This window comes from Dermacentor albipictus, chromosome 6 (assembly GCF_038994185.2).
Source record: "Dermacentor albipictus isolate Rhodes 1998 colony chromosome 6, USDA_Dalb.pri_finalv2, whole genome shotgun sequence".
NCBI classification, from domain to species: domain Eukaryota; kingdom Metazoa; phylum Arthropoda; class Arachnida; order Ixodida; family Ixodidae; genus Dermacentor; species Dermacentor albipictus.
In genome coordinates, this window is record NC_091826.1 from 27,935,285 (window position 1) to 27,961,631 (window position 26,347).

Here is a 26,347-nt window from a genome sequence, read left to right on the forward strand (position 1 = left end):
GGGTGTGACACCGCGACACGGACGCCAACCATTGGCCGAAAATGGCGTCATCTGAGCGGACTCTCCCATTGGCCGAACATGACGCGACTTCCAGTCCTCGAAGGGTTTAAAAGAAGCATTCCAGAGAGACCAGAGCATTCCATGATTCACCTCTCTCGAACTTCTTGCCGCGGGCCGCAGCGTCCGAGTTGCTGCCGGCCCGTAATGACTGTACGACTGTTACTTGACTCTCACCTCTCTGTAAATAATGTAAAATAAACCCTCCCAAGTTTTGTTTTCATCCCGAAGTCCGTACTCAACCCCTACAGCGTGCATCACAGAACGTATTGACGACAGGAATCGCGCGGACGCGCCATACGCAGCAGCCGCAGGAGTTAGTGCCATCTTCCTGCTCGTCAGGAAGATGGCACTAAGTAACATGAAATGCTGACGAACCGCCATGTTCTGAACACATGGACATCTATGGCAGCTTCGCTACCACTTACTTTACCTTCTGTAGTCCACGATAGGTGCAAAATTTGGGAAAACTAAGAAGGCGGATCGTTTCGTGTGCTCTGCTTTCCCGCGCATCTAGTGCCTGGAATTTGTGCAATCCCAAGTTTGGAAATTGTGTTTCAGCAACAGGCAGCGCAAAGCATAGCTCTTCTCTGCCCCCACTCTTTATTGCGCCAGTGAGGTCAGGGCGAGCCTTCTCGTCAATGGAGTGATATTTTCTTTCACGTTTATATGGGCGCACGTTACACAAACATTGGTATTATAATTAGTAATCGAAGGTTTAAGTGCAACTTTCGCGGCAGATAAAGCTACGAAACTTAATTCCCAAATGATGTTGCTATCGCTATGAATGCTTTGCATGTCGGGTGGAGTTGTGAGTTCTTGTTTTGAGTTCAGGTGTGACGCTTCCCAGGAGCACAATACCTGGCTTATAGCTGCCTGACGCAGAACATATGGTCAGGGTAATCAAGAGCCTCTACGATTATTGTGCCACTTCAACTGCTCAGGTAAAATGTGGCGCCGTAAATATACGGTTGAAGTTAGTCCACGCACCCGGGACTAGTTATCTCTTAATAGACGTTATTCGTTTTAATCTGCATATGTGAGGAAACTTACAAGGAATCCTGCCCCTAAAGCGCCACCCTACCAAAGCATATTAAAGAAATACTTAAAGCCCATTATTGCCACCTTTGTTATAATCACGCAGCCCCCTTTTCACATTCCCCTTGCAACCACCATGCATCCTGCAGCCGCTACCCATTCTTGTTCGCTTGCTATCTTGCGTTCAATTTTTTATTTGTTGATTCAATGATTCAATTGGCAACTCGTTCACTGCATGTCATTGTTGGTAAAACATGTTAAGAATTTATGGTTGACATTTTACGACGACTGTGCTATATACAAAATTGAACACCCTCCTTGTTTATGCAATGCCACCTTCCTAGATTTTTCATAGGAAGCCAACAAACACTCACACCAAAGACAACATAGCGCAAATTATTTGTGGCTAACAAATGAATAAGGAAAGGATGAAATAATGTGGATGAAAAAACAACTTGCCGCAGGTGGGGAACGATCCCACATCCTTCGCATTTCGCTAGCGATGCTCTACGTTTGTTGGCTCCTTATGACTAATAAAAAATCGGGCCTCTCGGTTGACCCCCTTCACCTTTCTAGATTTTCCCAGAAGGCGCGTTAGTTTTGCATGCTCTTACACTGTCCTTCGATCGCGCTGTGGTTTCAGCAGACAGTAACTCGACTTCACTGCAAGTCTTGGCGGAATTGAGGGATGCATATTATCAAACTTGTCCAAGGGATGCTGCCAAACGATTAACTTTCAAGCAACATTGTATTTGCTGCTATTTGAATAAGTATATTATGGAGTTGCTGAAATAAATATTTTTCACTGATCCTTAGGTGCACGAGAAGCAGCGAGTTTTTGAAAAATGTCAGGTGCAGTGTGGTAATATTAGGAATTGCATATCTTCGGTGAAACAACAGGCTCAATAAGAACATGCGAGTCTAAAAACACTACCTGACGTCTCGTCTTGAGTGAAGTTCATTAACTTCCAAAGTCCTCAACTCTACTGCAATGGCACACTTGTGGCGGCGGTCAATTCAAAAGAAGCCTCTTTTTGCACCACGTCTTCGCGTTTATCCATGATCATTCTAAGCGCCCATATTGCGGCAGCAAGGATCACCACCACTGCCACAATAAGAGCCAGAACCAAAGGCAATACAGATGTGGATGTGCCATCATTGCTGTCTTCGGCGTTGTTTCCGCCTGTAGATTCTTCATTGCCTTTGTCAGCTTCCGTGTATCTCGGGGGCTCCTTTGTTGGCGCCTTTTCGTCAGAGTCTTCAATGTCATTTTCGGATGTGTACTTTTTCCTGTCGAAGTAGTCCAAGTCTGCTACATCTGACAGCTCGGAAGTCACGTTACGGGAGTTCATCGTTCTAGCAGCAAACTTAACTCGCCATCTTGTATATTCTTCTGTAACTTCTGCCCAGTCACGGGAAAGAGATATGGTAACTTTGTTGAGCGTGTGAGCTTCACCAGGTTCTAAGGTACCCTTGACCAAATGGGTTGAATCAATCTCCTCTTGTGACTCGAAGTTTTTCTTGAGACTTGCGGACGTCTTACTCACCCGGATATCGATTGATGACGCTGTTAGAGAGAACACATGAAACGAAACAAATGTTAGAGCAAAACCAGAGCGAATTATTTTTCATGCGATGTATATCTCGAATAGGTAACAAAAGACGCCAGCATGTATTCGATACTACACTGCGCCTGTCTTCATCTTACAGATAGAATACTTTTAAACAGATTATATTTTGTTCGCTTATTTCAGTATTCATTTTTTCTCGTTATGTTGTATCTGTATCACCATACAATGTACACACAGTCGGGCTTAGATATCACAGCTATTTTTGATTCGTTGATACATATTTAAACTGCCCGCAACAAAAGTGGCGTCACGAAAAGTCACGGATAGGCTTGATTTAAATTTGCCTGGATTACACGTTTGATTTAACAGTCAGAGTATTGCACTTCTACTCAACACGTGCCGAATTCGTTCCAGGTGACCAGTTATGCGGGAATAATTCCAGAACCATGCTTAACACACTCACTTCGTTCTTCGGCGTCCTTATGTGGTAAAGTACTACGCTGCGCTTTCAGAGCTAACCTAATACCAACCTTTTCCAGAGTTCAGGTGTGCACCCGCCCAATTCCAGCTCATCTGAAGGAGAAGAGACCCATTTTTTCCTGATGTCGCACAACAGACTCGGAAGTTCCAAGGTTTCAGTGGCGGATACACGCTTTTGTTGAGCTTGTGGGTAACATCCAAAGTTCCTCCATCGACAACAATTTCCCAAGTGCCGTTGATTTTCTCTTCTCCTAGCCGCTGGGGTTTGTGCTTGAAGGTGCCGTTGTAGGAAGGGAAGCACTTTTTGGGATACTTGCTGCTCAGTTCGCAACACTCTTTGGGGTACTTATGGGGCAGCTTGCAGGGCCCTGCAAGTGATGTTGCAATTAAAAATGTTGTTGTGAAGGTTTCAGACATAACAAACAAACACAACACGGCTTTGTCCTTGCTGTCAAGAAAGCTCCTTGTGAAGACTATCATTGTGCTGCGTGTTATTTACAGTAGCTGATTTCATGGGAAGAGTTGACAGGTGCATATAAGAAGATTTTAACACCGCTAAGGAAATGAGTCGGTGAAAAAACATTCCACGGAATGCCTCAATCACTTCTCGCGCACAGACATGAGGTGTTTAAGGAACATACCATTCAAAAGCGATTTATTATTTCCTGTCACTTGCACACTACTCACTAACTGGTATGAATATTGTTTTTCAAAGAACCGCTAAAATGTAAAATGCTGAAGCTCGAGGCAGTAAATTTGGTAGGGAACTTATATAAAAGATAAATGGTGACACATATGGGTAATGCTCATGTGCTACCCCATTTCATGTCGAACGGGAAGCAATCTTATTGCTTTCTTTGGCGTAATCCAAATGGCATCCAGTTTTCAGTCAATGATTAGTTAATGTGTTTCGTGATATGAGCTAACTTTGACTCTGCCGAAATCGGGATGTTGGAATGGCGCAAACACGAACCGAGGCCGCGCAATCTCGGGCTCGGTGCTTCTCTGCGTTTTTTAAACGTTGGGCGTTGCGCGTGAATTGACCACTCGCGTTGCTACAACCACTACAGTTTTAGCGGTGGTGTGTTTTTTTTTAAATTACATTTGGGGATCAAGATCAACCAAAGAAATCTGCACCCCCGTACACATGCGCGCGACGTAACACACGACACGCACACACACACACACAAGAAAGAAATGCCATATGACAGCTATGAAAACGTGAATTCGCCTTGTTGCAAACAAAGCACCTAATTTTTAGGTTCAACAAAACTGGCGATTACGCAGAGTCCCTGAAAAATTTAGGACACGGATTGCAACTCGCAAAGCCAAGACCATAAGTCCCAATAGAGTTGGCCGTGGTGAACGGCAAGTCCCCATCGTCTTACGTATTCTCGTATATTTATGCTCTCAGCTTGTTAGTCATAACAAATAGTCATAACGCGCCAGTTGAAATAGTTCATTCGAAAAATCGCGAGCGTGTTTAGTAATTGCGTCGCCCCATATGCCAGAACCGCTGCGCGGCCAACCGGTAATTATTATTGTTTTATTATGGTTCCGGTTCAGCTTGGGTGCAGGCACGTTCAAAAACATTGGCTTAGGATCCACATTCAGTTCTCACCAAAATTCCGTTTAGGATATGATTTCCTGTTTGCGCTCAGTTCAGCGGCGACCATAGCATGAATTAAAAAAAAATGACCTGATCACTCGTTTTTTATTAGGGATACCACAAACGCATTCGAAAAATCACTTAACTCCAAGCGTAGCACACCAACCGTGCCAAAAACATGGAAAAATGAACATTGACAAGCGACAAATAGTTGCGAGATCACGGTGATTTCTTCAGTGATTTCGCGATTGCGAATTTCACCTACTTCAGGGCTAGTTCGTATTATCTTGGTCGACGCAAGCATCCCTCTTGCTTCCTTTCACCAACAGAGGCTTGCAACGGCACGGAGACCGACGTGCAGAAATGATTTTTCGTAAAACTATCGGCAACATTCGTAAAATCGTGAATGATTCAAATTCTTAAACATTACAAACATTCGGGGTTGGCAGGTATGATTACAGCTTGATTTTTGTTAACGAAAGGCGGCACTCATGTCTCGCTGCCCTCTCACTTCTTTTCTGCACCGCGTTAATGTTTGTCAGCGCGGCAGGCCCGCCCGTTTTCGATGGAGGAAAACAATTATGAATTTTTGTTGTACTGTGACAATGACGATAACGACAGCAAGGATCACCGAAAAATGCATTTATCTGTTATATGTTAATTACTTCGTACCTACGGGCCACTTCATTTACCTTTGTAAGGCAGTTCATAATACGCTCATTTGTGCAATTTGTGAAGCGTCGGAATGCATCCCTGAAAAGGCGCGCAAAGTTAGCAAAGCTAGGTTCACCTCCTGCAAGCAACACTACTCATCCCTTACTGAAACTGTGCAGAAAAGAAGGAAGAAAAGAAAGAAAAAGAAAGACTTATAAGATGCGAATAACCTCGGAACTTCTTTGACGAGTCTCCCAATGCCGCGAACGTGGAAGCAGGTGCGGCGTGCAGGTAGGCACGGGTGGTCACTGGGACCTTAATCTGGGCCTGGTGCCGCACCAAGGCCGCTGCCTGCCTGCCCTGCTTTCTCAGAGACCCAGAGGCGCGTCTTAATAAAAAACGTAAGTGTAGGCATTTTTAAAGTAGGCTTCCTGGCAAGTTAGAATTAGCATGCCCACGCTTATCCGACCCTAGCCAGAAGGTCCTAGGCCCGCTCCCGACCAGGGTCCTTATTAATTATAGATCAAGCTTACGATGCCATCGCTTCCGATCTGCATTACTCTGTTGGGGAAGCTTTATGCCTTTCAGAAATATTGTTACGTAGGAAGACGCAGACGAAAAGCTATGTACAAATATATTTACAAGGAAAATACGCTGCGCTTGGCCAAGAGGCAACAGCCCGCGCTAGCTTCTAATCGTCGTCGTCGTCTTCACACTGCTGGCCTTTCGTGATCGCACATATTGTTCCGTAGCACTACCCCCGGCTGCAAAAGCGCCGTCCCGTAGCGACTAAAGATCGGACTCGGAAGCAGTGTAGTAGGCCTTGAGCCTACTGACGTGTACGACATCACTAGATGCGACAGGAGAGGACGAGGTTGAGCCCACAGGAGCAATTTCGTAAGTCACAGGCGTCACCTGGCGCAGCACGCGGTAGGGCCCTGTGTATCGCGAAAGAAGCTTCTCTGAAAGTCCGACGTGACGAGAGGGCGACCACAGGAGCACGAGCGCACCAGGTGAAAACTGTACGTCACGATGGCGGGCGTTGTACTGACACTGCTGAGTGGTCTGTGAGGCCGTAAGTCGAGCACGGGCAAGCTGGCGTGCATGGTCGGCGAGGGCGATAGCGTCGCGCGCATACTCGCTTGTTGAGACCGCAGCAGGAGGAAGTGCCGTGTCTAGGGGCAAGGTAGGTTCGCGACCGTACAGTAGATAAAAGGGAGAAAATCCGGCGGTGTCGTGCTGGGAAGAATTGTACGCAAATGTTACGTAAGGAAGGGCAATGTCCCAGTCGTGGTGGCCCTTGGAAACGTACTTGGCCAGCATATCGGTAAGAGTACGGTTTAACCGCTCTGTCAGGCCATTGGTTTGAGGATGGTATGAAGTAGTCAGTTTGTGTTGAATGTAGCAGGAACGCACAATGCCAGCGATAACTTTCGAGAGGAAGTTTCGACCACGGTCAGTAAGCAGCTGTCGCGGGGCGCCATGAAGCAAGATAATGTCACGCAAGAGAAAGTCCGCGACGTCAGTGGCGCAGCTGGTAGGGAGAGCCCGAGTGATAGCGTATCGGGTGGCGTAATCAGTCGCGACGGCTACCCATTTGTTCCCAGAGGATGACGTGGGAAAGAGACCGAGCAGGTCTAATCCAACACGAAAGAACGGTTCCACAAGGACGGTGATCGGCTGGAGATGACCGGCAGGTAGCACCTGAGGTGTCTTCCGACGTTGGCAGGGATCACAGGCAGCAACATAGCGTCGAACGGAGCGAGCGAGACCAGGCCAATAGAAGCGGCGGCGGACGCGGTCGTACGTGCGGGTTACCCCAAGATGTCCTGCAGTGGGTGCGTCATGCATCTCAAAGAGCACAGTCTGTCGTAGATGTTTTGGCACGACAAGAAGAAGATCAGGGCCATCAGGGAGGAAGCTCCTTCGGTACAGAATGCCGCCCTGGAGGACATATCGGCGAACGGATGCGTCGGTAGGTGTAGAGCGCAGACGCTCGATGAGTATTCGCAGCGATAGGTCTCGGTACTGCTAATCGGCGATGTTAGCGAAGGCAGACACAGAGAAAATGCCGTCGGCGGTACTACTGTCGGCTTCGTCAGGCTCGTATACCGGGTAGCGAGACAGGCAGTCAGCGTCCTGGTGTAGTCGGCCAGATTTGTAGGTGACAGAGAACGAATATTCTTGGAGGCGTAAGGCCCAGCGACCAAGTCTTTCTGAAGGGTCTTTCAATGAGCATAACCAACAAAGCGCGTGATGGTCTGTGACAACGGAAAAGGATCGGCCATATAAGTATGGGCGGAATTTCGCAACCGCCCAAACTAGGGCCAGTCACTCACGCTCAGTGATGGAATAGTTGCGCTCCGCGGGTGAGAGGAGCCTGCTGGCGTAAGCAATAACACGGTCGTGGCCACGCTGGCGTTGTGCCAGTACTGCTCCAATTCCGTGACCGCTGGCATCAGTACGGATTTCGGTAGGCGCAGAAGGATCGGAATGGGCCAGAACTGGAGGCGTTGTGAGAATGTCGATTAGATGAGAGAATGCAGAGGCCTCGTTATCGCCCCACTGGAAAGGAGCGTCTTTTTTCAAAAGGTCGGTTAGAGGTCGTGCTATGGCGGCGAAATTCCTCACGAAACGGCGGAAGTACGAACAAAGGCCGATGAAGCTGCGCACATCCTTGACACACTTCGGAACAGGGAAGTGCGTAACAGCATGGATCTTGCCTGGGTCCGGTTTCACTCCGTTCGCGTCAACGAGATGTCCAAGGACGGTAATCTGGCGACGGCCGAATTGGCACTTCGATGCGTTGAGTTGCAGACCGGCTCGCCGAAAAACATCCAGGACTGCTGAGAGGCGCTCGAGGTGCGTAGCGAACGTTGGGGAGAATACGATAACCTCGTCCAAGTAGCACAAGCACGTGGGCCATTTGAAACCGCGAAGAAGGGAGTCCATCATGCGTTCAAAAGTGGCAGGAGCGTTACATAGGCCGAACGGCATCACCCTGAATTGATAAAGACCGTCGGGTGTTACAAAGGCAGTCTTCTCGCGGTCGAGATCGTCCACGGCAATCTGCCAATAGCCGGAGCGAAGGTCAATAGAGGAGAAATAGCGAGCACCGTGGAGGCAGTCAAGGGCGTCATCAATCCGAGGTAGGGGATACACGTCCTTTTTGGTAACCCTGTTAAGGTGCCGATAATCCACGCAAAAGCGCCATGAGCCATCCCTCTTTTTTACCAGCACAACCGGTGACGCCCAAGGACTACATGACGGTTCAATAATGTTCTTGGCAAGCATTTTGCGAACTTCTGCGTGAATAACTTGACGCTCAGCTGGAGACACTCGATACGGGCGGCGATGAATAGGAGGGGCATCGCCCGTATTAATGCGATGTTTGACAGCTGTAGTTTGGGCCAAAGGACGATCGTTAAAGTCAAAAATATTGTGGTAGGAAAACAGAACGCGGTAGAGTTCACGAGCGTGCTCGGAGGGCAAGTCGGGGGCAATCATTTTCCGTAAGTCAGCGACGGTACAATTTGTCGACTGCGATGGTAGAGGAGTATCGGATGAAGTGTCGTCTACTGCAATGGATGCTACTGAGTGATCCTCGAAAGAACAAAGCTGGGCCAAAGACATCCCACGTGGCAGCACTTGTGTCGTCAAGCCAAAGTTGACCACTGGCAGGCAGACGCAATTCGCCGTAATAGATAAAACTGTATGGGGTACTGTGATCCCGTGTGTAAGGAGGACGTCTTGCATAGGAGCCGCGATGTAGTGACCGTCGGGGACTGGTGGGGATGACACTAGGTCAACGTAGGTCAGTGCCGAAGGTGGCAAGCGAACGAAGTCGGCGGAACTGAGGCGACTGGGGTGTGGTTCAGCAGGATCCAGAACAGGCAGGTCAAAGCGGAGAGTACTGGCGGAACAATCGATGAGAGCAGAATGTGCGGAGAGGAAGTCTAAGCCGAGGATGATGTCGTGGGGACAGTGGGCGATGACTGTGAATAGCACGATTGTTGAGCGATCGGCGAAGGAGACGCGGGCGGTACACATACCAATTACGGGGGCTGTTCCGCCATCGGCGACACGGACAACAGGCGTCGTGGCGGGCGTGATAATTTTCTTGAGCCGGTTACGAAGGTCAGCGCTCATTACGGACAAATGCGCCCCAGTGTCTATGAGAGCAGACACAGAAACACCGTCGACTTGCACGTCAAGAAGGTTCAGATGAGTGGGCAAAGTCAGTAGAGGATTTGGCGGCGTAGGGAGCAATGCAGCGTCACCTCGAGGCGCTGCATCGTCTAGTTTTCCGGCTGGGAGCGGCGTCCGAAGGGAGTCGGCGAATAGGAGCGACGGGGCGGGGGAGAGCGAGATTGTCGTCGTTGGGGCGAAGGCGAACGAGAATAGGGGCGGTTCGTTGCAGGAGAATCAGTGGCGGCATTATCGGAGCGTGCGGCATAGGGACGAGAAGGGCCACCTGAGGGGCGAGAGTAGGCAGTATAAGTAGACCGGATCGGGGAACTCCAGCGACTACGACAGTGCCGAGAAATGTGCCCGATTCGATGGCAGTGGAAACAAATAGGCTTGTCGTCAGCAGTGCGCCATTCAGATGGGTTGCGGAAACGTGGTGGGTAAGAAGATGCGGGACGGGGCGAAATCGAAGAAGCCGGGCGGGTATCAGGGCGATGGGCCGAGCAGATGGTGTGAAGACCCATGTTTTCAAACTCCTGGCGGACAACTGCCTGGATCAGTGAGACCGTGACCGCAGATGTGTTGGTGGGACTGGAGTCGAAGACAGCCGGATAGGCGGCCTCGATCTCACGCCGGACGATCTTGGTAACATCGGCAGTGTTGTTGGGACGAGGAGCGTCGGCACAGGAAGATGTCGCTGGGGTGTTGGGCAGACGGGCAAACTTCTGGTCAATACGTCGGCTTTTGGCGAGTTCCAAGCGGCGGCACTCTTTTATAACAGCATCCACCGTGGTTACGTTGTTGCAAACGAGCAAGTTGAAGGCGTCATCGGCAATGCCTTTGAAGATGTGGGAAACCTTGTCTGACTCAGTCTTGTGGGTGTCAACTTTGCGGCACAGAGCCAAGACGTCCTGAATGTACGTGACATAGGGCTCTGTTGACGTCTGCACACGGCCGGAAAGCGCCTTCTGCGCGGCAAGTTGTTGACCGTAGGGGTTGCCGAACAAGTCTCGAAGCTGTGTCTTAAGTGAATCCCAACTGGTGAGCTCATCTTCGTGCGTGCGATACCAAACTCGAGGTGTGCCACCGAGGTAAAAGACTACGTTGGCGAGCATAATAGTAGGATCCCACCGGTTATTGCGGCTGACGTGTTCATACAGGCGGATCCAGTCATCGACGTCTTCGCCATCTTGGCCCGAGAATACGCCAGGATCACGGGGAGCGGGGAGAGTGATGTAGGTCGTCGAAGTCGCAGCAGGTGTCAGAGCCGGCGGAGTCGGGTTGTCGTCGCCGGGAGCCATGAAGGAAGGCTCGACGTACCGTCCACTGCGAAGCTCCGTGACGAGGTACAGGGAACGTCCACCTCCACCAGATATGTTACGTAGGAAGACGCAGACGAAAAGCTATGTACAAATATATTTACAAGGAAAATACGCTGCGCTTGGCCAAGAGGCAACAGCCCGCGCTAGCTTCTAATCGTCGTCGTCGTCTTCACACTGCTGGCCTTTCGTGATCGCACATATTGTGCCGTAGCAATGTTGTGGCATTGTTGACGTCTAATTCATTTAAAAGACTTGTGGAGTGCATTACGATTGGGTTAGGATTACCTCATAGATGCCGCAGGCACATTGGTGGGAAATAAGGAAATGTTGAAGATGGAAAGAAGTCCCTGATACTGACTTCGTCAAAACTGTGGCTTTGAAAGGCAATGAGCGATATTTCTCCTACAGTTTGCTACTCACAAAATAAAAATGTTGTACCATACATACCTATAATAATTAATCATTCTATGTTACTGTAGCACGACAAGCTGTGTGAAAAACCTGACATGCATAATGTGCAATTGCATGTAGCTGTTCGTGCCTGGCCTAGACAATAGGCGTCTTCTTGGGTCGCCACCGGTGGAGGTTGAGTAATTAGCTGTTATTTTGTTGCCTTAAGTTACGGTCCTTCGCAAATTACACACTGGCTTTGTGTATCTGCGGTAGATAACCATGCAACAATGCGATGTACATTCTCAGTTATTTCGGGCTCTGGGCATGGATGACAGGGGCTTTGTGATTACGCGGGCGGAGTTTGTTTTCAATATTTGAAGTGGCCCGGCTATAGGGGAGTGTACCCATTGAAAGGCACTTGAATCAAGCAGACCCAATACTGGCAGCATGTTAAGCAGTAGTACTTTGTAAATAAACTATCAGTTGCATACAACATAACCTGACGTGGCTCTACACGTGGCTTGTCGGTTTTCTTCCCGTCAGTACGTCATCTCATTCACAACGTGACACAGGGTTTGTTTTTTAGCTTTATGCTAAGCAAAAGATTTTCGTACTCATGCAGGAGGCTGCAAATATAAAAAGCAGGGATCGTGTTGCTACATTCAGTACGGGTGTTTCACGAAAACGCCTGAATGATCGTACTCACCGGGGGTATTCTGCTTCATCATGAGGGGCTTATTGGAGCTGGCAGAACATGCCGTCCTGCAGGATGCGTTAACGTTGTGACCAATCACGTATGCCCGCAAGTAGTACCTTCCACTTCCAATAAAGTCGACGAAGTACTCAGAGTACTTCCCGTCATCTGCGTACACGTCTGGGTCTGCAAAATCATCACCACCATCATCATCATCATCGTCGTCATCATCATCATCATCATCATCGTCAGCCTATTTATTGTCCACTGCAGGACGAAGTCCTCTCAATGCGATCTCCAATTAGCCCTCTCTGCGCCAAGCGATTCCAGCAAGCGCCAACGTCTGGAAAATTTGCGCCAGCAATTCTTTATTACTGAACTTCAGCCACAACAGAACAAAAACATCGCTAAACCGTCTCTGCTCCACGTCCTTTTGTGTAGTGCCACGCTACAGGAGTGTGCTGAGTAATCAATGCTCACGGTATGGATAAATTTTACAGTGTAAGCTTTCTTTCGCGAGCTGCCCAGCCGCATCATGCGAAATGTGTAATGCCAAGTATCTGCACAAAAATGGGTCGTAATTTGCAAAGTTCAGACATTTATTCGATATGAAAGTGTAAATATATATGATTGGTAGCTTTTTAAGGCTACAAGGAACAATTTAAACCAATAAAATAAAAACAATATTCATAGAGATCGTAGGGCTCCCTAGAAAATGCATGAGGCAGCTTATAGTAGGGATGGGCCAACTCAAATTTGGGGGTGGGTCAATTGCACTTCGAGGGTGGGTCAATTTGAAATTTGCATTTGAGTCAACTTGAAACTTGAAGGTGGGCCTACTAAAATTTTGGTGTGGGCCAACATCAAATTTTAGGGTGGGGAAACAAATTTGGGGGTTTGCCAACGTGAAATTTCATCGTGGGCCAAATTAAACTTGGTGTGGACTAACCTGAAATTTTTTTTCGGGGGAGGGGTCTCAAGTTGGAAATTTTCAGGTAAGCCAATTGGAAATTTGGGGACGCGCCAACTCTAAACTTTTGGATGGGCCTACTTAAGATTTTGAGATTGCCCACTGCCCAAGTGAACGCTGCTGAGCGTCCTTCGAGTACTGAACATCTCGCGGGCAAACGAGCGCGTTGACACGCTCGGCGCGTTTTCATTGGACCTTACAAAGGCGCAGTCGAAACGCCGGCGAGACGTTGTGCGGACTAGGAACACGAACATAATGCAAGCTTGCGAAAGCGACAGTGAGAGTGACCTGCCATCGCGGCGATGCACTCTCCCCTCACGCGACGCGTAGCGCGCTGATGCGACAGCTGGTGTTCGACCTCGAGACTCTGGAGCACCTTCTCTGTGCCTGCCCATCTATGGCGCAGAAACGCTCCATAGGGATCAACACTTACAGACGCCATGGCCTTCCAGCGACCACAGAAACTGACCTGCTGTTCCCGGTGTGTTTATAGAGAAATGGTGTGTGCCCAGCTCCCTGCGCTGCGATGCCTGCTGGAGTTCATAAATTCGACTGGAATGGACACCCTGTAAATGCCCGCTAGAACGCTGGCAACTTCACTGAGGACTGCCACCTGTCGACCGTAGTGGAGCCTGCTAGGCCACATCCTCCCTCTTTCGCTATCATCTTTCACTTCCCCTCCCTCTCCCCTGACGACGCTTCGCCGTGCTCCCTCACGGCTTGCAGAATCAAGCGTCTTTCTTTTCTTTATAGGATCGCTATCTATCTAGGGTGCGATCAGAGATGGTTGTTCGGCGCGTTCGTTCGGTTACCGGTGCGCGCGATTAGCCTACTCCGCGCCGACGTCGCTAGATTCGGGGCATGGCCACGTTTTTGGTGGCGTCGAAATGACAACGCGCTCCTGTCAGTCGTCCTGCCACCGAGCATTTCGTCTGCTAGGCGCCGAGCCCTGCGGGAGTTGGGAGGTTCGGAGCGATCATCGCTCGTTAAGAGACCGGCTTCGCATGGCGCGTCTGGTGGATTCGATTGGATCCAAACGGTCATTTCGGCAGTTGATTAGCACGTTCGAATTCAATGCATAGTTTCATTCAAGAAATTGAATTTGTTGGGAACTTCGGTGTTTGCGCTGGCATTGCTCGAGGAGGAAGGAGAGCGGGTGGCATTGCGAAACGGGTTTAAGAAATGGCAGAAAGCGAATTTCGGCGACGCTTTCGTTTCTCGAAACAAATAGGGCATTGGCTGTACGGCGAAGTCGACCCCATCATTGGCGCGAGCGAGCCACTGGAATGTTGTTGCTGCCTCCTGAAAAGTGCGCCACTGGTCCCGTCGTTTCTTTTTTCTTTCTTTGTTCTCGCAGTGCGCGACACCACCTAGGGACGACGCAGAGAAACTAATAGTTATAAATTGTAGTATTCACACTTACTAGTATTTAAAAAACGTGTTTAAGCTTGAGAAGACAAAATTTATGTGAAGATTTCATTCAATGGAAGAAGAGAAACATTTCGTTTTGTAGTATACTGTCTGCAAGCAGACGACAAACGAGGGAAGTAAACTTCCTGGGAGTTCACCGCTTGCCGATTGGCTGCTCTCTCCGCCCCGTTCTCAGAAATTTTGCATACTGCCACTTGGTGACGTGGCAGCAACCGAACAGAACGCGTATCGAACAAAGATCTCCAATCGCGCCCTGGTGTTCGCTTTCGACCGCTCTGCAGGTCCGTCGAGGCGCGCTTGTGCCGGCATTCCGGCTCATTAGATACAATTGCATTGAAGGGGTCGGATGCGGCGAGAAAATGTGACAATTTTCTACTAAAGCCTACGGACTCTGCCGCTGCAAAGACGATGGGTAGACGCGCACAAACTAGGAAAGGGATTTAAGCAACACTCAGGAAAAACGAAGCCACAGCCGAGCCAAACAATGCTTACGCTTTATTAGACAATTCTCAGAATTTCTGTAGTTTTTTTTTGTTCCTTGGAGCACCTTCAAGAATTCCACACAAATAGTGGTAGTGCAAAAGCAAAACTAACGAAAGGGACCGTGTAAAACAATTAGAGTGTTGCTAATTAGGTTTATGAATAGAAAACCGACTAGCGCGCCGCGTAGGTCACGTTGTGCCAAACGCGTGTGCAAAATTATCACTATCTGTGCGACTGTAAATTCAAAACCGCTGAATGTTTTAACGTCCGTACGCCGTTCCTCTCGAGGGAGATGCCCTTCAAGCAAGAAACTCGAGGTCACACGTCCAAAGTTACCTGCGTTTGACCCAGATTCGGCAAAGTCAACAGTGAAGGCACGCCACCTCGTAAACCGCTTAATATAGAACGCGCAATAGCGCTGCTGACCAAGTGCAACGCCACAAAAAGAGGGAAAAAGAAAAGTTGGAAGACGCTTAAGCTTCGCCTTCAAGAGTCGAACGCGATAGCACTCAGAGATCCCCGACTGCTTCTCACGCTTCCCGGCAAATACAGCTTATGTAACCGTAATGTTTACCGGGAAACGCTGGCGGCAAACTCTATGCATGAAGGCGAGCTTTCTGGTTCTGTTATTGATGATGTTTTGAAGGAACCGAGCAGGCCACGCCGCTCCTACTTGAAGACAGACCTCAAATAGGTGGACTATCGAGTTAAAAGGAGTTTGAGCTTCCGCGTAAAAAAGATTATCGTTTCTCGTATATTGAAATTACAGTCTGACGCTATCATGTCTGTAGGGACTGTATAAGTCGTACTTTACAATTTTTATGCGAAGCATACTAGCCGCACAACCAGGCTCTTCCTTGCTGCGCCGCGCGCGGCCGCGTAGCTACCATATGACGTCATAACAGCTGCAAAAGCGGAGGCTCAACTCGTGCGCTCGCTTGCGGCCGCGTAGCTACATAGCCGGGTGTCAGCTCGTGCGCTCGCCTGCATGAGTTGTTTCTTCGTCTAGCCGAACCAAATGTAGCCAAGCAAGAGCAGTTCACCAGGCTAAACAGTGGTTCAACAACTAAAATAAAGGCTAGTATGCTTCGCATCCTGGGCTTAACCTTAGCTAAGCCACATCCATTTTTCTGGTGCACTTTAGTTTGCGAAATTCAATTAGTTCAGTAGCTCCTTTGTGTTGTACGGGGGCCCTGCTTGGTTGGGTAAGCGCGATTCGGAATGATTTTTCCAGAAACGACGGCCACGCGGGACGCCGTGGACCGGACTTTCTGCGACGCGGGCCCTTTAACGTTCTGGCATTAAAAAGATATCGCAGTTTCGCCATCAGGGCAAAACAACCATTGCAATAGCAACATGCTGCAATATCGCACGTAGTGTTCGTAGCCGTAGTGGCAGTATAAATTGGAATAAACAGATATTCTCAAGGAAAAACGAGCTGTCGTGCTAGGTGTCCTCGGTTTTAGCCTCGCTAACGGAAAATTTCGTTTATGTTTAATTATTGAAGCCAGCTTCTTTCTTTGTGACACCTTTGCGTGTAGAGCAAGTTTTAAACCTCTTGGCCCATCCCGAAGGTAGTCTACGGCCACGCCAATCAAACTACATAATTTTGATATTTGAGCTTTGCTATTCCTCGCGCTTCTATTATTTAAATGTGAGAATATTTAAGATTTATAAGAAACTAAATCGAGCTCTGCGATAAGAAGATCGAGTGACGTTCTCCGCACCTTGGCCATTGTCACGAAGTCTTAGAGTAGTGGTTCCTCCACGCCAGTCAGTTATCTTGGCAATAACACTTGCATTCAAGACGATCTTCTCTCCTTTAGTGACGTCGACAATGACGGCAGACCGGGAGGGGTATCTGACGAACACGTTTATCATTCGGGCCCTGCTTCTGATGGGTTCCGTATTGTCAGAAATTTGTGACAACACCCTCACGCTGGACTTCATATCTTCGTTTAAGTCGCTCTTTAGCTGAAGGGTCCAAGTACCCGTCTTGAAGAATAGACATGTAGAATACATCAATCAATCAGTAGAAAATGACAACGCACACACACACACACACACAGAAAGAGAGAGAGATTATTACAGCTGGAAATGGCATTGATGACCGATGGCGGCAGCCTGCTTCTTGGGCATGAGCGATTCCGTTCATCATAGTTCAAATTCTCCAATACATTTCATGCAAATAGAATCATGTTAATATGCAACAATTAGGAGGAAGGAATGCCTCCCTTTTTATCAAACCTTCAGAAAACGCTCAGATCCTCAGGAAACTTGTATGTTGCCCCGTGTCAACGAAGTGGTCAGGCCGCCCTCACGAAAAGCCGAGCCTCATAAATCATCGGTGTCTCCCTCGGGTTTTCAACAGAAATACAATATATAAAGCTACAGTATATTGATAGGAAGTGCTTTTCAAAGCAATTCCCGGTAAATGATGCGAGAAATCATGTTCCTGATGAATTTTGGGCTTGATGATTCAAAACCTAACAGTTAAATGCGATTTCTCGAAAACAGTGATTTAAATGACAAAAGCATTCTCCCCGTACGTAAGAAAATGTTAAGCCTGAAATTTAGCCAAATTCTTCTATTTGTTTGTTATCTAGTGAAGTAAAAGAATTGTACCATTAATAGAAACGTTCCTTGAAAAATTATCACAATATTGGTATGTCAAGGTTAAAAAATCTTTTGGAAGTAAATTGCGAAATGAAGCTTATTTAAAAGATCGTTTTCTGAACAAATTTTGAGCTCTGAACGCAATAATTGCATCAGCTATTTCCCGAATGTCCCTCGACGAAAGCACAAATATCGACAGATAAAGACCCCTACAATTAAACACTTCTCCCTATTTTTAGGCAAACCTAGAATGCAAGTACGCATAATGAGCAATATTTTTATTAAGCACCTGATAATTGTTGAAATTATTGCTTACGAGCAACTCGAAGAAATTGCAAACATCTGTGAAGCCCGCCCCGTATGGCTATTGTGCCCTAGTGACTGGCCAGCTTCCGTAATACGTATTGAGATTAGCGTGCGATGTAAAGATTGTGACTCACAATGATAGGAGGAAACATAACTTGATACCCGAATAAAGAGTTACATTTTAAAATCCGTCTTTAAGCTCTCCTGAAAACGAAGGGGCGACATTGTGCGGCGAAATGTGGCATTAGGCACTTTCGAGCCGCGTCCATTTCTGAATAAATGCACAGGCCTCAGCTCATTTGAAATGCTATAGATATATAAAATCACAAGAATGTTTATTTTCTAATATTTGGAGTTTATATATATATATATATATATATATATATATATATATATATATATATATATATATATATATATATATATATATATGTGTGTGTGTGTGTGTGTGTGTGTGTGTGTGTGTGTGTGTGTGTGTGTGTGTGTGTGTGTGTTCTCTGCGATTCGTTTGATGAAAATGTGGCGCTGCCTGCCCGCAAAAAGTGCAGAGAAAGTATTTGGATGCCGCCGTCACGCGAAGTTTCCTGTAAATACTAATCCAGACACTGTACCGCACCGGCTGTGCTGCAACGACCTGGAGGCGTACGTGGCCCAGTCCACAGAATTTTGGGGATGACCCTACCAGCGGCGCAGCGCGCACATCGACCGACCACGTTTGTCTCGGTCAACTCAATTCCGACGGCGACTGCCTATCCCATTTTCATGGACGGCGCAGCAAGCAACCGCTGGCGGTCCCAAGACAAGTACGTTTGACATCGACTAACTTTTTTCTTTTCATAATTTCACACACCAAAAAAGGGCGATACGCTTTTGGCCACGGCGTACAGCTGTCGAGCCGTCTCGCAGTGCGGGGCCAGATGCTTGTTGCGAATTGAACACGTGTCGTACCGGCAGCTCATGCTTTTCCTAAAGGCATTGAGTATTCGTTGCTTGTAACAGGATATCTGTTGTATATGCTTTGCATAATTCCAACTGCAATTATCTCTTTCTATGAAATTAAGTTACAATTTATAACCGATGATTGGTGTCTACTTGGGTGGAGTTGCACATCAGGGCAGGCCGGTTGACGAGGGGCTTATTTAGACTCGTTAATGCCACAGACTATGAAGCTGCGGAGAATGTTTTCAAGTTCCACATGCCTAAGTATCGAGTAAGTGTTCGCCCACAACAATGCCACACCGACGCCTTCACTGAACTTGTACGGTGGGTCGCCAAACGCACACATCAGCCTGCCATCAGTCCGCCCGTGACGACATTCCCAAATGGAGGTGGAGGCAACTTTCTTTTTCTCGTAAGTGTTTCCGCCACGAGGCGATGCTCGCAGTGCTACATTTTTTTTATCTCTTGTAGTAGCTGGACACTACCAACGCCTATTCCCCACCATCGTGGATCATGCGGAGTCAAACGCTTCATGGGAGGGTCATGCGGTGAAGCCGACCATCGAGGGGTGCGTGAATCATGCGGGGACAACTGATGATAAGAGATGCTCTCGGAAGTTCACCTTACCTTTACGGGCTGTGGTAGTGCTATCCTCACTGTGTCACCGTAGCTGACAGCCTTACAAACAGCGCATTTCTGTCCACTAGGGTCCGTAAGCTCTACTTTCGGCTGTTTTCGGTCTGAAGGATCAAATCTAATGGAGATGATTGTGTTCTTTGCGAAACTTTCATGAATGATGAAATTCTGCTTCATCTCCCTGGTGAAGTCTTTTTCAACTTGCAAAACCTGCATCGAGAAAAGGACGCTGCGGTAATTTTGAGACTTCACTTCCCAAAGCACTGAGCATTCAGCTATCCATGTTGGGCATATTTATAGAAAAGGGAAGCATGTATACCAGGCAGCGAAAAGAGGTAGAGAACGCAAATTAGAGAAGCAAAAGACCACCCGTCATTGTGCAAGGCGTCGTACTCCGCCCAAGGTGCATATTGAATAAACCAGACGTTTTCCGCCAACGTTACCAAAGGCCAGTTCTTCAAGCTTCTTCGGAGAATCTTGTAATTATAATAGGGCTGCTTCACTTTCTATAGTCATAGCATGACATAATGCACATATCGACGCGGTTGATGAATAGTTATTGGTAAACAGGTAAACAGCTATAAAGCAAAATCGCGACAGCGTTTTGAAGGGCAATGCAGCCGCTTCGTCCTAGACACTGAAAAACACGTGTGTGCTGGCGTTTTCAGTGAATACGGGATTTTTATACAGCTCAGAAAAAAATATTCATTGTTAGAATATATGTAAGCAAACACTTATTCAATTAGGGACTAAATGAAACGTATAGTAGCATAATCAAACATTTCTTAAAGCTGTTAGTTTGAAACTTCTTCTTGACCTTGTTGGTCTAAAGCTCAAACTGACAGCGTTAAATCCATTCTCATGTTGTAGTTGCAGTGACGAAAGAGAGACTAGCACATGATGAGTTACGCAAGCTAACACTTCATTGGGTGAACATGTGCCCAGAACAACAAGTGCCGCCCGATTGCATTGATAGCAGGGAGCACACTAGTCGGTTATCAAGAATTGGTATTCGAGTCAAGCACGTCAGCTACATATAAGTGACTTATCGTACATTCCAGAGTAAGCACGGCTGCTCGCGAAGGGTTTATAATGTACGCCTCTATTTGCATTGCGCTTGCTATCTAATCGTAAACAATGTTCTCGTGCTACAGTATTGGCGAGGCGATAAAATTACGACAATTGAAAGGGTGTTTGGCATCGGTCGAGAAAACTCAGTGGTTAGTCGGGGAAAAGCAGCAACCCCAAATAAACCAATGTACACGTATTAGTGCACCACTTCTAAAAAGCATTATCCCGATGCCGCAAACAGAGCATGAAAGAGAAAACGTACGCGTAATGAAGGAAACTACTTATCCCTTTATTGACGAGTGTTGCCCACAGACAACACACAAGAAAATATTTTTTTTCGGGTTCAGTTTCGGTTTAGGACGCTTTTGTTTTACTCCAAACTCCGCGCATCTTACTACCACATGGGCATGTGGCGCCATCTGACGTATAATAAAGAAATTGAAGAAGAGGAAAAAGAAGTTGGGCGCGGAAATCTCTGCACAGCAGTCGCCTACACGACTTCAGACTCTGACCGTCAATTTCCTGGTAAGCACTCGGTTTTTTCTCCGTGGCTTTTCGCACTTGCTTAGAAGAATGCCTCAGTTTGCTCTTCCTCGAATTACGTCTATGGCTCTGCTAATTTGTGGCCGTAAGGGCGCGTCTCGTGTTTGTTGCCCATAGGCAACACCCTTCACTATGCTGTGTTTTTCTTCCCGTTGAGTTTACAGTGTGCCTTTTTTTGTGTTTGTCTGCTAAACTGCCTACGCGGATAACTTACGTGGTGCACGGCCTCATGCAGGACACACGGATGGATCTCAACACATTTTATGGAAAAATAGCCGCAAAGGTGCCCCCAGAACACAGAACACTCTGATCTGGAGTCGTCAAGCGACGAAGAACCAGAGAATGCTCCTTCAGCCCGGGCATGTAAGCATTCATTTTGTTGCCGCAGCCGGAATTACGCAAACATTCAATTCGAGCCACAAATGAAGTAGCAGCGTCCGTTGCCGAAGGAAGAGGTGCGATGTGGGGTAGGGGGGGCTTGACCACAAGGGCGCGTTTGGCTCGGTGCTTCCGCGTGTAGCCGCCGACTCCTGTCACGACAGACAATACCATGCGTTCCCCATTTCCCTGCCTATATATATGAGACGTCTGGTAGCGTGTGGCGCTTCGTTTATGCTGCGCAGTAGGAGTTTCTTTGTGCGTTTGCAACACCATCCTTGCTTACGCATCTATCAAAACCGTAATTCTTCATTTTGTTATTAGGACTGCCTTGTTCACACGGGTACTTCATGTAATAATTTTTTAATTACGTTTGCCTTTTGTTTTTGAGCATGTTTATATCACATCTGCTTTCCGTTTAATTTGCACAGGTCTTTCAGCTGACTGTCAAGATGAAGGCATCTCTAGAACTCCAAGCACAGAGAATATTGAAGAAAAAATGGTCCTGCATGGAGTGTTGCCCAAGGCTCCACTGGTAATACCATTCCAAAGTGGAAGGACGTACCGCCCTGTCCATCCCCGGTTGAGTCTCCAACCAGTTATTTTAGAGAATTTTTTTGCATGGATTTTTTGTCTCTAATCTGTGAGTAGTCTTCCCTGTATAGCGCTCAGAGCAATCCCAACAAAGTTACTTCAGTGACTGTCAATGATTTGGAGCAGTTTATCGGTACAGTGCTCACTATGTCAATTATGAAGCTGCCTCAAACGCGCATGTACTGGTCGGAAAGGTTCCGCATCAGTCAAGTTGCCGACACCATGACGAGAGACAGATGGGAAGAAATCAAACAGTCACTGCACTTCAATGACAACCACGAGGCACCGAACCTCAATGACCCCGAACGCGACAGGTTGTACAAAGTGTGGCCCCTATTGGACCACGTGGTCTCCAAATGCCGTGAAATACCAAAATCTCAGAAACTATGCGTTGATGAGCAGCTGGTGCCTTTCAAAGGCCGCAGCTCATTGAAGCAGTACTTGCCAAACAAGCCGAAGAAATGGGGTTATAAACTATTCCTTCTCTGCGATGAGTGCGGCATAATGTACAACTTCGAAGTGTACACAGGCAAAATTTTTCGCAGCCGGGTTTTCCAGACATCGGTGCCAGCGGCAACATCGTTCTCAGAATGGCGAGTGTCGTGCCTCGCGGTCTAGACTACATCCTATATTTTGACAACTGGTTTTGCAGTGTGGACTTACAGGTGGTCCTCAAAAAGGCTGGTATCAGTTCCGTAGGCACAGTACGCGAAGCTCGCTTGAAAGGATGCAAACTTCCATCCGACAAAGAGCTAAAAAAGAAAGGGCGTGGCTCTTACGTGGAGATGGAGACGACATTTGAAGGGGTGAGTCTGAGGGCTGTGAAGTGGTTTGAAAATCGTCCCGTCACGCTGCTGTCCACATTTGCATCGGCATCACCAGAGAATACTATGATGCGCTTTGACAAGAAGACTCGAACGTCGGTGAGCATAACTCGTCCTTCTATTGTAGGTGTCTACAATGAGTGCATGGGCGGTGTGGATCTAATGGACACGCTTGTGGCGCTGTACCGCATGAACTTGAGATCCAAAAAGTGGTACCGGCGGCTATTCCATTTATTGGATGTCGTAATCGTCAACTGCTGGCTCCTGTACCGCCGAGATGCCACCGCGGATAAGGTGCCACGCAACCAGCAAATGACCCTACTGCATTTCAAAGCAGAGATAGCGTGCGTTTTGAAACAGCAGGGAAAGGTTGCTACACCTTCCAGAACGCCACCGTTGGGCCCGTCAAAAATTGAAAATGAACTACAAGCGAAGAAGCGCCGTGGGCCAGCAGCTCTTGTACCCTGCAAGAAGATTAGGCTGGACACTATTGATCACCTCCCGATGTTTTCTCCCAAAAAAGGTCGATGCAAATACCCCAACTGCACAGGCATTACACGTGTAATGTGCAGAAAGTGTAACGTACACCTTTGTTTCACTCCAGAAAAAGAGTGCATACAAGTTCCACACTACCCCGTAAGAATTGTGCAATGACGCCTACTTAAGGACTCATGCCTACTGTTGCCCACAGGCAACAAAGCTATACTTCAGCTGATATGTATAGGAATTTTTTTGTGTTTACAAAGTATGCATTGTCATGCTCTAATAAGTGCAGATATGAAAGAAATAAACGACTTTTTCAAGTATTTTATTGTCTCGTCAATAAAGGGTTAAATGGGAACAATTACGAGTCAAGATCAAAGACGAATAGTTCAGTAACCTACAGTTTGCAGATGGCATTGTCTTGTTCACAAGTGATGATGATCAATTCTAAAGATTGACTGAGTACGTTAGCTCAGAAAGGGCAAGTGTTGAATATGGCGTGTGTGTCACGTACCAATATGTCGTAGAGAATGGCAATGTACCATGAGATTGCAAGAATTCATGATTGGTAGTCAGCCTCTAGAATCTTTTAAAGGGTGCACTTATATAGGGAAATAACAGAGGACCCTGATCTTCCGAAGAAAATTTCGAGAAGGATACAGCTGGCTTGGAGTGCATAAGGCAGGCATTACCTAATCATGACTTGTAACTTACAGGTATACTGGAAAAAAAAACAAATAATTGCTATGTAGAGGTTCTAGCATGGGGATTGGAAACTTCAAGGTGAACAAAGAAGCTCGAAAACAAGTTAAGGACCGTGCAGAGAGCGATTGTACGGAAAATGTTAAGCAAAACTTTGAGAGACAGACAGATGGCGGTCGCGATACAAGAGCAAGCAGAGGTGGCCGATATTCTGCGTGGCATTCAGAGGAAAAAATGAAGCGGCGCAGGCCTTGTAGTGCGTAAGGCAGATAACCGGTGCACATGGTCTATTGGAGAAACTGAATGTGTGCTCTGATGAAGCGACAAAATTTGCAGGCACAACTTGAATCAACTAGTGCAAGACGCGCAATCGGAATCACTGGAAGCGGTCTTCATCCAGCATTGGACATAAAATAGGCTGATGGCGATTATAATGATGACTACTACCTACAAGATGAGAGAAATTCGCCTATATTTTGAGGGAGAAACGTGTTATTGATGGTTACATCAAACCTACGACTTCCAGGACAGAAGCACATTGCTCTATTAGACTAAGATCCCACGTATGCTTCTTTCGTCCCAAAGCAGTATTTTGAAACGTCTGGCGTGTGGGTCACGTACCAAATCATTACGTCACGTAGCGTGCAGAAAACTCGTTTAGACGCTTTGTTGACTGCAGCACGTTCGGAATCAACTCCTATTTTTTAAGATTCCGCTGCCTTCGAGATAAACCCACATTTTTTGGTCACATTGTTACATAGTTCCATACTAAAATAACGAGAGGGAAATCTGGCGCTGCGATTGTTCAACTATCATGGGAAAGATAGGAATTACAGGCTGCGGATTGGTATTCTGTTGATTGGCGAACTAGTCAACACGTATTTTTTTTTGGCAGTTTTGGTTTCGCTGTAAGCGCAGTTGCTATAACCCGCAGTGGAACAGTGCATTGCAAAGCTCTCTGCCTTTGTTGTGTTGCTCGAAGTGGCGATGGCGGCTGGGCCAATGTTTGTGTGGCGACGTGGTGACGAAGCCCTGACAGGAAAGCGATGGCATCGTAAGCGTTGAGGGAACGTGTTTTCATTGTTCTGGCCTTGGTTTGATAAGTGTGTTAGTCTGGAGCCGTAGCGTTACCTGCTTTATCAAGCTTCATAAGAGCAAAAAGAAGGTACTACTGTTACAAGCACGATACTACGTACGTGTTCTATGCTTAGAACCTTTAAAGCACTTAGAACACGTCGCGTGCCTACTAATAAGTTTAAGTGAGGCTTTCGTTAAATTGCGTCGCGATTCTACATCTAGTGATGCTTTCTTATGGGAAAACTGATCGGGCTGGCGTACATTTACCGGCCCGCCGGTTATATACCTTACGCATTATATGGTCTGCCCAGCTCGATTATGTTCTCTTGATATCAAATAGAATATCAGCGTTCTCCGTTTGCTCACTGATTGACGCTGTTTTCTTCCTGTCTCTTACTGTTCCACGTAACCTACTTCGTTCTGTCGCTCTTAACGTGGTCAGTATGTAGATGCAACATACTGCTTTGCTACAGCCGTTTGGCTTGTCGTACATGCTCATATTTGCAACGCGAGCCTTAAAGCTGTAAAGTTCAGCTGGGCATATGTACTTGGTCTTTAACAAACTGCCAGTGATTTTTTCCTACTACTTATGCAGAGTGCAATGGGAGGAACGCTGACTGCTTGCATAACGCATTTTGTTTTCTGCATAGACAATGTGCTTCTCGTCGTTTGAGAATCAAATTGAGGGCTTCATTACGCACTGCTTGTTTATGTGCTCATTGAAATGTGTGTTGCAGGACATTTGAGAACACAGCTTACTTGTGGTAACAAAGGTTGCTGCTTCCTGGCTGTTGTCTGCTGTCACAAAACGGGTAAGCGCAAAGCCACGCCATAAAAGCTGCTGGCGCGCGCTTCAGATGAAGCCCTACGTCAACATAAAATGTAACTAGGCGTACTCGTAGCAGGCCACAAGCATCCCAACTAGCACTGCAGCAGATGTGCTTTTCGAAAGTGTGCCTTTCGAAAGAGCGAGACAGTTCGCAAGTGCCTATCTTCTGCGAGAAATGTCTCGCGTTGGCAGCGAGCAGGCGTCGTAGCAGACGACAGTTGGTAACATTTTTCTGAAAGGCGCTACACTTTCTCACTACAAAATTTTTATTACCATAAATATTTGACGAGTATTTTTATATAAGCACATGCACGGTTGTTACTGCTGTTGTATAAATAAATTATTATTCATTGGCGCAAAATCGAAAATAGAATTGTAGAACAATGCATACCCTGGTGTGCCCTGATGGTGAATCGTGCTTCGATCTCTAACTCATACAAACTTTAGGCAATGTATTGT

At 47.2% G+C, this 26,347-nt stretch overlaps 1 protein-coding gene across 1 annotated transcript in view; it reads right to left on the reverse strand.

The window, feature by feature from the left end:
- Nucleotides 1-2,009: 2,009 nt before the first annotated feature.
- The window catches only part of LOC135905086 (calcium-activated chloride channel regulator 4-like), a 118,392-nt gene continuing 94,054 nt past the window's right edge, over nucleotides 2,010-26,347 (reverse strand). Inside the window, exons 10-14 of the mRNA XM_065436058.1 lie at nucleotides 19,379-19,597; nucleotides 16,618-16,885; nucleotides 12,019-12,192; nucleotides 3,197-3,514; nucleotides 2,010-2,662 (exon numbers count right to left, since the gene is read on the reverse strand). Coding sequence (XP_065292130.1) covers nucleotides 2,079-2,662; nucleotides 3,197-3,514; nucleotides 12,019-12,192; nucleotides 16,618-16,885; nucleotides 19,379-19,597 — 1,563 coding nt within the window. The 3' untranslated portion in view covers nucleotides 2,010-2,078. The remainder of the gene's footprint in view (nucleotides 2,663-3,196; nucleotides 3,515-12,018; nucleotides 12,193-16,617; nucleotides 16,886-19,378; nucleotides 19,598-26,347) is intronic.